The sequence below is a fragment of the Sebastes umbrosus genome, chromosome 21, assembly GCF_015220745.1.
Source record: "Sebastes umbrosus isolate fSebUmb1 chromosome 21, fSebUmb1.pri, whole genome shotgun sequence".
In the NCBI taxonomy this organism is placed as follows: domain Eukaryota; kingdom Metazoa; phylum Chordata; class Actinopteri; order Perciformes; family Sebastidae; genus Sebastes; species Sebastes umbrosus.
The window spans coordinates 9156046-9168586 of NC_051289.1; the positions used below are offsets into that span (position 1 = coordinate 9156046).

Below are 12541 nucleotides of genomic sequence, written 5' to 3' on the forward strand. Positions count from 1 at the left end.
ATAAATAAATGTAGTATGTGCAATGAATAAATGTAATATGTGCATATGGGCAGTCTATAAAGTGGTAAATAGGATGTATAGTGTAAAGTAAGTGGTATATAGGATGTATAGTGTAAAGTGCGCCAGTGGTTAGAGTCCAAGATGGTTGCAGATAGTGCATGTTTAAAGGCATAAATAAACTCTTCATTATGTTTATTCATTTATTTGGTGGCTACGAGGTCACAGCAAAAATCATCCAACACAGACGTGCGCACTGCGCGTCCACGAGCAGGTTTATTCTCTTGGGAAATAGATTCAAAGTTCTCCTGCAGACGCAGTTCAATTACCGCACACATACTGAAATCACTTCAGCCAACTCCACTGCTTCAGATTGCAAGTGCTCCTGTCTGTCCTGTGAAATCTGGAAAATGGGAGGCTGAAAAAAAAAGAAAAGACTTTAGGTTTATAATTGATGTTTTCCCATGAAGCAGCCTCCTCCTCCTCTGCAACACAGGCTCAAACCCTCAGGTGGAAGAAATCTTTTTTTTGTGTGGGATAACATCAGGAGGGTTTGTCTAGAGGAGCCAATCAAATCCCTCCCCTTGCTATAGATCGGTGCTATAATACAAAGCAGTAAAAAGCGGTCGCCTCACACAAGCGAGCTGCAGCTCTGACTAGAGAGATCCCGTGGCTTTTAATTCCCTTCACTACTTTTTTTTTTTAAAACCCTTCCTTTTTCGATGTGCATTGCCATTTATTGTCTGAGGCGTTCATTTCCGCACCTGCCACAGTAGAGAGAGACCAAGGCGACGGAGAAGAAGAAGAAGTAGAGGAGGAGACAAGGACATTGAGAGAGAAGACAGACGGTGTAGAGATATAGCAGCTCGTTTGAGATCTTTAAAGGAGAAGAAAGATGCTGCTTCTCTGGACCAGAATCGTATTGGTCGGTCTCATCTGTTTGTCCTTGGTGTCCTCTGGGATGGGATGCGGACCTGGCAGAGGCTACGGCAGGAGAAGACACCCGAAGAAGCTGACACCTCTTGCCTACAAGCAGTTCATTCCCAACGTGGCAGAAAAAACCTTAGGGGCAAGCGGCAGATACGAAGGCAAGATCACCAGAAACTCCGAGCGATTTAAAGAACTCACTCCCAATTATAACACAGACATCATATTCAAGGATGAGGAGAACACCGGTGCAGACCGGCTAATGACTCAGGTAAGGAGACACAATCACCTTTTTCTTTCCTTTCCTCTTTCCTATAACGCACCATCACTGCGCACTGCAACAACCTCCTTCACTCAGACTCATTGCGCACCTTTAAGAGAAGTCTGAACTCTTCACATTAACTTCACTGTAAAAAAAGCAAGATGCGCCTTTATGCACCATGCATGGGAGTTTTTGCAAAAAAAGGCTGCAGGAATGGATGCAAATGCAGCTGGAGAAGAAGTGATGGTGATGTGCAGCAGGACAGTCAGGACACTCGGCCTTCATGATTGTGACAGTGTATTTAAAATATTAATGTGCCCCATCTCCTCATATCTATATTTGTATATCTTTGTGAGGCTGTATTTGTTGTTTCATGTTGCGTTTCGTGGAGACATGCAGTTATTTGTTGCCTATTTTACGCATACAGCTTGTTTTAAAGCGCCTTTTTCTTTATTCTAACCCCATGAATACAGAGAGAGAGAGAGAGATGCGCACCGCTTCTTATACAGCCGGGCTTATTCAGGCATGGCGTGGCTCATTCAGACATTTTCTCGCACAGGCTGCTGTAATTTAGCCTCTAAATTGTGCACCGGTGCATGAAAACACTGACATGTCTTTTGAGAGTGTTTCTGAACACTATCAGGACTTCATATAAATTGGGTGGGTCAATTATTATAAGGAGCAAAAGGCGCACAGACAGACAGACAGGAGGTGATGGTGCCTTTTCCTTTGCATGGATGGATGATGACATCTTTTTTTTTTTTTTTTTTTTTAATAATACTCCATCCTGATGTATAGGCAGTTAATTATCAAAGCCCGTTTCCGCACAGATAAGATAAGATGATGCTCACAATAATACATGGGAGAGATTTCTCTCTCCCTGGCTGCAGGATCTCTTCAGCATGACTTTTAGCACTCAGATGCTGGTGAATTATTAAAGGCGCTTGGGTGATATTGGCTCAGTAATAATAAAAATGCCGGTGGTGATGTACTGGTGATGGTGGTGGTGATGAAGCCATGCAGGCGCGCGCGCCGGAGTCCCTGAACCCGTGCCTCGCACCATGCATGAGCACGAGCTCCGATGAAATATTCACAGTGCGTGCGCTCTCAGACATCTCCTCAGTGATACACCTATAGCTTCTCATACACATCAGGACGTTACAGACGCGTTGGGATGTGATGCCCAAACTGGGGTCCTCGAGGAGGTTCCAGCATAAAAAGATGGATCATATCATATCACTATTCATTTCTGAGAATATTGAGTAACTGTGAGGCTTTTCAATCTGAGTAAAACACCCCACCTGCTGTATAAACAGCTGTGTTTACAGGTCTGTATTAAATCATACACACAGAGGTGGGAGTCCCTCAGATAACATGTGATTATATGAGGCATCTGTGCGTCTATTTAGGGGCCTAAAATAACATGTTGGGAGCTGATTTGGGTTTTACAGATTTATTTATTTATTTAAAAAAAAAGAAAAAAGGTAAATTGTGGCTTCTGGTTCATCATCAGCATCCGAGCGTTTACAGACAACAGGCTCCAAAGCATGAAAGGGGCTTTTTTAGGCAAACCACTCACTGGGAACTGAAACCAGCCAATTTGAACTTATGACCTTTGGTCAGCAGGAGGCCATAGTAAGTTAAAACAGGTGAGATTGTTCTTATCGGACATGACATTGTAAAACCCATCAAATTAGGGGATGCACATGCAAAAGTGCTGTTTTGAAAGGCTGCCAGTGGCTTAAGCGTTATCACATGGAGGGATTTACGCTGTGCCAACGAGCTTTACGCATGAACTATTGGTTTTACGCACGGACTTTTACGCACGAATATAATGTTTCTTTCCTTAATGCATCCGTTTTAGAAAATAGATGTGAATGAAAAAAAGGCACGTGTGGCTCCCTTAGGGCGTGCGCAATAAATTAATTAATCAATCAATTCACTGAGGTCCAGCCAAGACTATAATATTTGATACTTGAAGGAGCGCTTCGACAAGCATCTCTGCTCTCCCAGGAAGATTGCCAACACAGAAGCGTTTAACAGAGATTTACAGATGATGGTGTTTTCCTGGAATGAGATGAACAGGAGCATCACTCTAATCCACAAATCATAGTTTCATGATCTGTCGTAAAATATTATGTCTCTCAGAATAAGTGGGGAGGTGAGATATGGCTCCTAAATTCACACGTGTTTCCAATGAAGTTTTTCATGATATCAAAGCCAACAAATTAAAGAAAAATACTTGATTTGTAGTGTTAAATCATGTCATCACTCACTGGCACATGCTACTTTTCACGTTTAAGAAAAGCTCCAAGATTTTTTTTGCAGCGTAGCTCCTAAATTCGACGTGTTTCCAATGAAGTTTTTCATGATATCAAAGCCAAGAAATTAAAGAAAAATACTTGATTTGCATTGTTAAATCAGGTCAACCTCACTGGCACATGCTACTTTTAAGAAAAGCTCCAACACTAGATTTTTTTTTGCAGTGTAGCACTGTTAGGTGTCTCTGCCCACAGTGCAAACGCGTCGGTAAAAGAGATGAGCTTGTTTGCACTGACAGGTAGCTGATAAGTGTTTCCTCTAACCAAATCATTTGTGAAAAGATTAAGAGGGAGGCTGTTGAACAACTTTACCCCCCGAGCACAAAGCACCAGGTCTGTGGGCTCCCTGCTGGGCTTCACGGTGGCTGAGCAGAATTTGGCTTGATTTGCAGGCACACGACCTAATGAATTAATAAATAGGTTTAAAGCTTTACGGCTCTTGACTCCGACAATCCACACTCAGAAATGTGGGAGCCTTTTTTTTTTGAGGGGGGCTTTTTTTTTTTTATTCAACACATTCTACAAGTGTGATATCCTCATAAAACACACACTGATATATGTGGCTTTTTTTCTTTTAGGGGTCTGTGTGAACATTCTTGCTTTAGGACACATGCACCATAAAGGGGAAAAAAAGGACAGTGGGTCTCTTCTCTGTGCGCCCATAATACCATCCCTGGATATTTCACAAGTCGTGTCAGTCAGCAGCTAAAAAACACCTCGGACTTAAGGAGGCATGTCACGTTCAACACACTTTGCAGGAGAGGAATAATGAAAGTTTCCCTCCACGGTTTGGACTGAAAAGACTCTTTGTGATGTTTTATTTGACATATTGGTTGAGTGTCGAGAATAGTTGTCTTGGAGAAGGCCAAAGCATCCTCATTGAGGAGACGATTTATTTATAGGGACAAACTTCCAGATATATTTTAACTGCAGCCAGCTGCTCACCTTCATATCAATCTGCATATCAATTATTGATTTAAAGAAAACAAACAAAGGGACTCGCTCATTTTTATGGCCTAATACAAACTCATGAATTTATAATGCATGTTGTGTTCAATGCAACACTTTTTGATAGAAAAAGGGATGCTGCTCGCACCTTTTCTATCAAGACCAAAAGACCCCATATGTTATAGGCCAGTGAAGCGAATGCGGTGCCTTATCAATATTTCATCAGCAGCTTTCTTATCCGAGATGTGCCCTCTGACGCTGCTGCTCACACTGAGAGATGGAAAGCTCAGAGAGATGCAGTGGTTCACCTCAGCTGTGGAGGAATCAGAGGGCGTCAGGTGGGGATGGAGAGGTGTGGAAGAGGCCTCACTGATTTTTAATAGTGAGATCAAGCAAACAAATTATAGATATGTATTTGGGAAGTGATTGTTTTGGGGGGGAAAAGAGAATAAACTTTCATTTCTCTTATGATATTTTAGTCAATTTTGAGCACCTGCTGCTCTTGGCAACAACAATTGTGTCTATATTCTCCTGAGACCCAGCCCATTGACATGTGTCCTCTGTAGAGGACATTTTGTCCACATGCATATCCTTTTTACTCTTTTGACTTACTCTTTCAACCCCTGGTGTATTGTAAAGAGGATATCCTAGGCTTTCCAGTGATATGGCATGTGGGTTTTTATAATCAAGTTGAATGTATTCTTGGTTTAATATCACTCTACGGCCATAATCTGTTCATTTTTTTAAGTCTTTCCCACTGAAATGGTCCTGTGGTCCACTATACAGTGGATATGCTGTAAAATAAAGTTCAAAAAGCCTAAATTGTAAGATTTTCTTTTAACCCTAAATAGGAAGGAAATCACACAAAAAAAGTAATTGGAAGACTCTTTTTATTACTCGGTTCCCAGGAGGATATAAGGAAGGCTTTTGGTGGCAAATGCTGATCTAGATTCAGACTTTTCCACATTTGGACAGCTTTCTATGTGCAACAACAGGTGACTAATGGGTCCATTTTCTCCCTCCCTGCAGAGATGTAAAGACAAGTTGAACTCTCTGGCCATCTCGGTGATGAATCAGTGGCCCGGGGTGAAGCTGAGGGTCACCGAGGGCTGGGACGAGGACGGACACCACTTCGAGGAGTCTCTCCACTACGAGGGCAGGGCCGTGGACATCACCACCTCGGACAGAGACAAGAGCAAGTACGGCACTCTGTCCAGGCTGGCGGTGGAAGCCGGATTCGACTGGGTCTACTATGAATCCAAAGCCCACATCCACTGCTCTGTGAAAGCAGGTAAGGCTGCAAGATGAGAGGGGAAATGCACCTTATATTGTAGCCAGAGAAAAAACCTGTCATGTGCATTGTGGTGCTGGCTGTAGGACACATCCACTGCTCTGTGAAAGCAGGTAAGGCTGCAAGATGAGAGGAGAAATGCACCTTATATTGTAGCCAGAGAAAAAACCTGTCATGTGCATTGTGGTGCTGGCTGTAGGACACATCCACTGCTCTGTGAAAGCAGGTAAGGCTGCAAGATGAGAGAGAAAATGCACCTTATAATGTAGCCAGAGGGAAAAGTCATGCACATTGTGGGGCTGGCTGTAGGGGAGAATAACCAGATGCATCACCACCAGTGCGCATTTCCAGTCAGGTGCGATTGTAATCTGAAAGAGCAGGTGCAGCTCCTTTGCAGTTTTATCTTTTTCATACATTAGATTTCCTTCAGCTGTTTGTGAGGGAAACTAAAGAGTCCAAAGAGAAACAAAGGTGATGCCTTCAAGTGTCCAAAAAAACACTGATTTCAGCTGCAACATTTACAGGCTCCAAGAAACAAAATGTGAGAGTAGAAATGCAATAAAATGTGTTTTAATATCTGTTAATTTCGTTTCATGATCATCAATAAAAACACCAAATTATCATCCAGTTAATGATTAATCACCATTACGCGCACTCAATAATTGTCTTAATGAGGTAATTGGAGTGCAGAGGATTCGTTTTGACAAGATGTTTGTATTATGAAATCTATTTCTATGAATGATGTATGTGGGCACATCCCAGCCTGTGGCGTTATAGGAGCATTTCTCATGCAGCTTTATTTCTTGATCTTACATCGCCCCACACTGTCTCCTGGTGGGAACCACGACCATAATCTAACAAGGCTGCTCGGTGTGACCTAGAAAAGCAAATTGTTCACTGGATTTTTTCTTTCTTTGTACAGGAGTGGAAGCTAAAATAAAATGCTGTTTTTAGGAAATATTTTGGAGTTGATCATATAATGGAGAAACGAAAATAATTCCTTGTTAAACTGTTCTTCCTGGATTTGTCTCAGCTTTGAGATCTTTAATTATCTTAAAATAATCATTTTGGCTCCTTTTTTGGGGGCTAAAATAACCTCACAGGCCTCCACTAAGCTAAAGCACACCTAATGCTTCCATCAGCTCAGACTTTATTGATAAATCCCTTACTTATCATTCAACACACACGTTTTGAGATCACAGTATGGGCCAGGCCGACGTGTCATTAGGGGTCATGCGACTTTACCAAAAGGATTTGGCTGAACAATGTTGAATTGGTTTGGGGTAAATCTGGTTTTCAGTTGTCACCTTATTTCATGCTCGGGAATCTTAAAAGAAGATTAAAAGCCCCCCAAATTGAAAGTATAGGAAACCCCCTTCTCTCTCTGTGTGTGCAGGACAGTGTGATCCTAGAGACTGGTATGTGAAGAGCTCCACCAAGGCCAAAATTATTGTCATCAAGCCTGACAACAAAGCAGGGAGAGGTGGTGGAAAAGAGGGCACATTGATGTTGCACAACAGAAAGCATTTAAGAGTCCAGGGCCCTCATTTAAATTCAAATCTACAACTCGAGAGGCTTGGAAAAGTGGCTCCACTGGGTAAATAGTAGTTGTGAGTCGCCTATTTGTGTGAATTGTCACATGGAGGTTTCTGCACCTGAGTAAATATGGGGAAGAGTAGCTGGGAAAGGCGTATAAGTGTTCTTTACTGAGAGTAGCTCGATCCACAAGCTGATTTAGAATAACAATGCCTGCCTCTTTATTGGGTTTTTTAATTAAGAATAGATGAGCCAAAGGCTTTCAGTTTTTTTCTTGTCTCAAGACAACGTGGGTTGAGCCAATACGCATTTGGCATGGAGGAGCAGACAGGCATCATTATGCAAAAATGCATATGGCCCACCATGATGTGTGTAGGCAGGAAATAACACAAATAGGAGTAAAAAAAGGGAGGTTTTTGAATGGGCTTTGACTGGAATGGCTCAAAGCACCTGTTATTTAAGTGTTAAAAAGCTTTAAATATTGATGCTTTGGGACAATTTCTGCCTTTATTTTTTTTTTTTTTTTTTACTTTTTTTTACTTTTAAGTAGATGAGCTTTACAGACAAACCCATCAAGTACACTATAGAGAAAACAACCTCAACATTCAAAACCAAAACAAAACCAAGAAAAGAAATAATAAAAATGACAAAAAGAAAGAGTAGAGTTAAAAACAAAAAACAACAAAGCAAAAAAAACAAAAAAACAAAAAAAACACAAAACAAAAAAACAAAAAACACTAATAGTATTCCAGTAATTTCTGCCTTTAAGGTATTTTTAAAATAATTTTCTATTGTGGAAAACTTTTTTCTGATGGTGTAAAAAAACGTTTTTTTAACAACACAATCTTTTATTCTAACAGAAAACTCAGTGTCAGCAAAGTCTAACTTTTTCTGATGGTGTAAAAATAATTTTAACAACACAATCTTTTGTTCTAACAAAAAACTCAGTGGCAGCAAAGTCAAACTTTTTCTGATGGTGTAAAAAAACTAAACTTCTATTGTGGAAAACTTTTTTCTGATGGTGTAAAAAAACGTATTTTAACAACACAATCTTTTATTCTAACAGAAAACTCAGTGGCTGCAAAGTCAGTAATGTGTGTTTTTTTTGTTTGCTTTGTTGTTTTGTTTTTTAACTCTACTCTTTCTTTTTGTCATTATTATTATTGTTATTTCTTTTCCTGGTTTTGTTTTTGTTTTTGAATGTTGAGGTTGTTTTCTCTATAGTGTACTTGATGGGTTTGTCTGTAAAGCTCATCTACTTAAAAGTTTATAGACTGTTGTAATTACAAACAGTGGATTGCATATATGAAAACAGCCTTGAAAAAAGGGAAAAAATAAAGTATAAACCCCTCCCAAAAAAACAAAACAAATTTTAACAACACAATCTTTTATTCTAACAGAAAACTCAGTGGCAGCAAAGTCAGGCGGCTGCTTCCCAGGCTCCTCCACTGTCATCCTCCAGGATGGCACCAAGAAGGCTGTTAAACACCTCCAACCTGGAGACAGGGTCCTGGCAGCAGATGACGAAGGAAACCCAGTTTACACCGACTTCATCATGTTCATAGACCAAGACTCGACGACCAGGAGGCTCTTCTATGTAATCGAAACCGACTCGGGCCAGAAAATCACCCTCACAGCCGCGCACCTCCTCTTCATCGTCCACAACACCACAGAAGAGGAGCGCATGTCGGCGGCGATCTTCGCCAGCGAAGTTCGATCTGGACAGAAGGTGTTCGTGTTCGACGCCGAGCGAAGTCGACTCGAGCCTGTGATGGTGAAACGGATTTACACGCAAATGCACGAAGGCTCGTTTGCACCGGTGACCGTGCAGGGCACCGTGGTGGTGGACCAGGTCCTTGCGTCCTGTTATGCAGTGATTGAAGACCACGACCTGGCACACTGGAGCCTGGCACCCATCAGGCTCACCCACTGGGTGTCATCGTTGCTTTTCACTTCCCAGCCTGCACAGAGTAACGACGGAGTGCACTGGTACTCTAAGATGCTTTATCAATTAGGAACATGGCTCTTGGACAGCCACTCGATGCATCCACTTGGGATGTCAGTATATTCGAGTTGAAAACCTCTACTACAGGAGCAGAAATGAGACTTTATACATGTAGGACACATGAACTATTCAGTAGATTAAAAAATAAAATAATAATAATTAAAAAAACAAACAAACAAACAAGACAAAAGGCCCCCCAGAGGAGTTGGGATATTTATTTCAGTGACTTTTTTCCATGTGTCCCCCCTTTCTTTCAAAGAATGAATGGAGCCTTAAAAAAGTTTCTCTTTGAATAATTTATTCTCATGTGAACTCGCTGCTGTTGTCACACAAATGGATTCTGAAAAAAACGTGTGTGTGTGTATGAGCAGGCAAAAATTGTGCATAATCTATTTTTGTATATCTCAAATGCAAAAAAAAAAAAAAAAAGAAAGAAAAAAAATGAAGAAAAAAAAATATGGCAAAGAGAAAAGAAGAAGAAGAAGTAGAAAAGGAGCTAACTTTGACAGGTTGTAATGTTCATATGTGCATATATATATGTGTGCAACTGACTGTTATATTTTGGGGAGAACAAACTTCTTGGGGTTCCATAAATTATATTTTTATACACAGAATTGTAAATTAGATTTTGACAGATCGCTACCGAATCACATTTCGTTATTTGAAATAGTGTAAGATATGAGAATATATTTTAATTTAAATACAGTAGTTGGGAAAGTATTGGAAAAAATCTTGTACTGCTTGGTTTTATTAAGAATTTTATTATTTTGGAAACTGTTCGTTTAAGTTGTCGGAGAGGGACAGATATTCTGCCTCATGTCTGCATTCTCTGCTTTTTTGTTTTATTTGTTGTGTTTCTATTTTTCTGTTTTCTTCTGAGAGAAAAATATTAAATGCAGATTCTGACAATTCAGTAAACAGTTAAAAGTAGGTACTGAAACAGTTTCGTTAAAATAAATTAATAAGTAACTCCTGTAAATGTACTAAAAAATGTATTTTTCTTTTCATATTTTGTAATAGGGAAATAGTTTTATAGAAATGACCTGCGGCAGATGCAAAGTTTGGATAGTCTATATAGCCAGACCATACCAGTTAACTTTCATAACAGGGCGATGCGTCAAAAAATGTCTAGAGTTTATTATTTATATGTTTATTACAAAATGAGATAAAGAAAATCTTCAAACTTGCAGTTGTTACATGTCTTTGTCTGAGTGAGCTTCACAGGAAAACACAAATTTAAGGTCTTAAATTAAGTTGTTGGAACAGTTTTCACTTTGGTCCAGTTGTGTTTAACATAACATTCATTTTGTGTGGTTATAATTAACATATAACAACTGTTTTACATGCTTATTGAATGAGCTTATAGCCTACTAGGAGCAAACAATTTCACCCTGTTTGCCAGCTTTTTACAAAATGGAGAAAATATTGCGCTTTGAACTACCTTTTGCATGCTTGCGAAATGTTGAGAGCCCATGTCAAATTTAACGAGGTTTGCCCTCCGCAAATAACTCCTAACTTGCAGACAAAATAAACACAAGTGTGTGTTTGTTGGCCCCTAAATGTGCTTCTCTCGGTGTCTGCTGGTTGAGGTCAGATTGCTCCATCAGTGACTGACAGTCCAGAAAAGAAGAAACACGCTCATTGTCTAAAATCACAGCTCTTAGGAAAACATCTGTCAGTGTTAACAAATCTCTATAATCCTCCAGTATTTTCACAGGGACTTATAGTGTGCATGTAGCACTTAATAGTGAGGTTTTAATGATGCATTTCTATGATATTAGAAGGCTGCATGACATTGATTAGAGCATCAGTTTCTCGTGTCATTAAGTTGTGCAAGTGCGACACCATGTGGTGAAACACTGGTACTGCTGATTGATTGTACAGTAATTGACTTAACTCACATGTAAAAAATAAGAAGTAACTGCTATTTATGAGTTAACTACTACTAATTAATTAATATGAGATCTAAAGGCTGACAGAACTAACTAAAGTGGCTTTCAATTTGGCTGTTTTTAAGAATTTAAAGGTCATACTGATAACATTTTTATGTAGATTAATATTTAAAAAAAATAATAATACATTCACAGGGCTTTTAGAAAGGCACCCAATAAAAGTATAGCTTTTCCTGAAAACAATTATTATGATGGTGAATTGATAATTTTTTTTAAATTTGGCGGGTCCAAAATTATGTTTTGTTTATCTCTGTGGAAGATATCTGACCTTTGGTTCCCACCTCTAACAAGGCTTGCGAGCTAATAGTAAAATTACATTGTAATCAGGTGGTATCTCTGGGTCGTCAGTTAGTGTGGGAATAGACAGATAAATGGCTGAGATTGACGGTAAGTGACTGGCAATGACTTGTTGTGAGGTAAATGCAGTGGCTGAATGTTATCAATAGAGTGCTCCAGGGATGACGTATGTTTGTAGGCCAACCAGGAAGTTAGCATCGCCCTGGTTCCCTCGACAAAAAGCGAATAGGATTTTTGTTTGTTTTTCAATTATTGCAGAGAATATTCTGTGGCAAACACACATTTATGATACTTAGACGTTTTGTTCATCAAGATAATCTTCACAAATGAACACAACTTTTATGATTTTTGAAGTGTGAATACTATCGCCAGAAGTAAAAAGTTAACGTTAGGCTATAAACGAACTACACCACTGTTGCATGAGCGCAAGTATACACAAGAATGTAACGGCGGATGAGGATGAGTCGGCGTGATGAGGTATAGTAGTCTCATTTAGCCACTTGTTAGCAAACACCTTTTAAAGACATTTAAAAGCTTCAAAATCCACGAATGTGGTATTTATTAATGTATTTTATGTTGTTGAACAAAGCGTTAAAATCTCTTACGCTTGTGTTAACCACAGACCTTATTTCAGGCATCTAACTAAAAATCCATTAACAAGAAATTGACTTCCTGACGAGGGAACCGGAAGTGCTAAAATGCTAACTCATTTACGGATTTTAAAACTCATTCATGTAGCACTCTACGGCACCTTTAAGTTTGATGTTGTGTAGTGAGAAGAAGTGCAAATGACTAATCAAAATATATGAAAATACAAATTAATAACGCAAATCTATTGTTTTTTTCAATCACAAATCACAAAAATGACACCCAGACGTATCAAAGGTAAAAGGGGCCATTGAACCTGAGTTTCTGAACACTGTAGCAACACGAGCAGGAATTCCATTTCCTTCTCCCAGGTCGCCCACATTGTGTTTTGTTGTTGATACTGTGAGGTGGAAACTT

At 39.6% G+C, this 12541-nt stretch overlaps 1 protein-coding gene across 1 annotated transcript; it reads left to right on the forward strand.

The window, feature by feature from the left end:
• Positions 1-216: 216 nt before the first annotated feature.
• On the forward strand, positions 217-9714 carry shha (sonic hedgehog signaling molecule a). The gene is made up of 3 exons (XM_037757406.1): positions 217-1195; positions 5485-5746; positions 8683-9714. The coding sequence occupies exons 1-3, from the start codon at positions 893-895 to the stop codon at positions 9357-9359; spliced, it is 1242 nt and encodes a 413-aa protein (XP_037613334.1). The 5' UTR covers positions 217-892; the 3' UTR covers positions 9360-9714.
• Positions 9715-12541: the final 2827 nt, after the last annotated feature.

Bases quoted from the DNA above. Each gene is read 5' to 3' on its own strand.
- shha (XM_037757406.1), top strand. From the start codon at position 893: ATGCTGCTTCTCTGGACCAGAATCGTATTGGTCGGTCTCATCTGTTTG. The intron at 1,196-5,484 runs GTAAGGAGACAC...CCCTCCCTGCAG, and splicing joins CAGACCGGCTAATGACTCAG to AGATGTAAAGACAAGTTGAA. The intron at 5,747-8,682 runs GTAAGGCTGCAA...TTATTCTAACAG, and splicing joins CCACTGCTCTGTGAAAGCAG to AAAACTCAGTGGCAGCAAAG.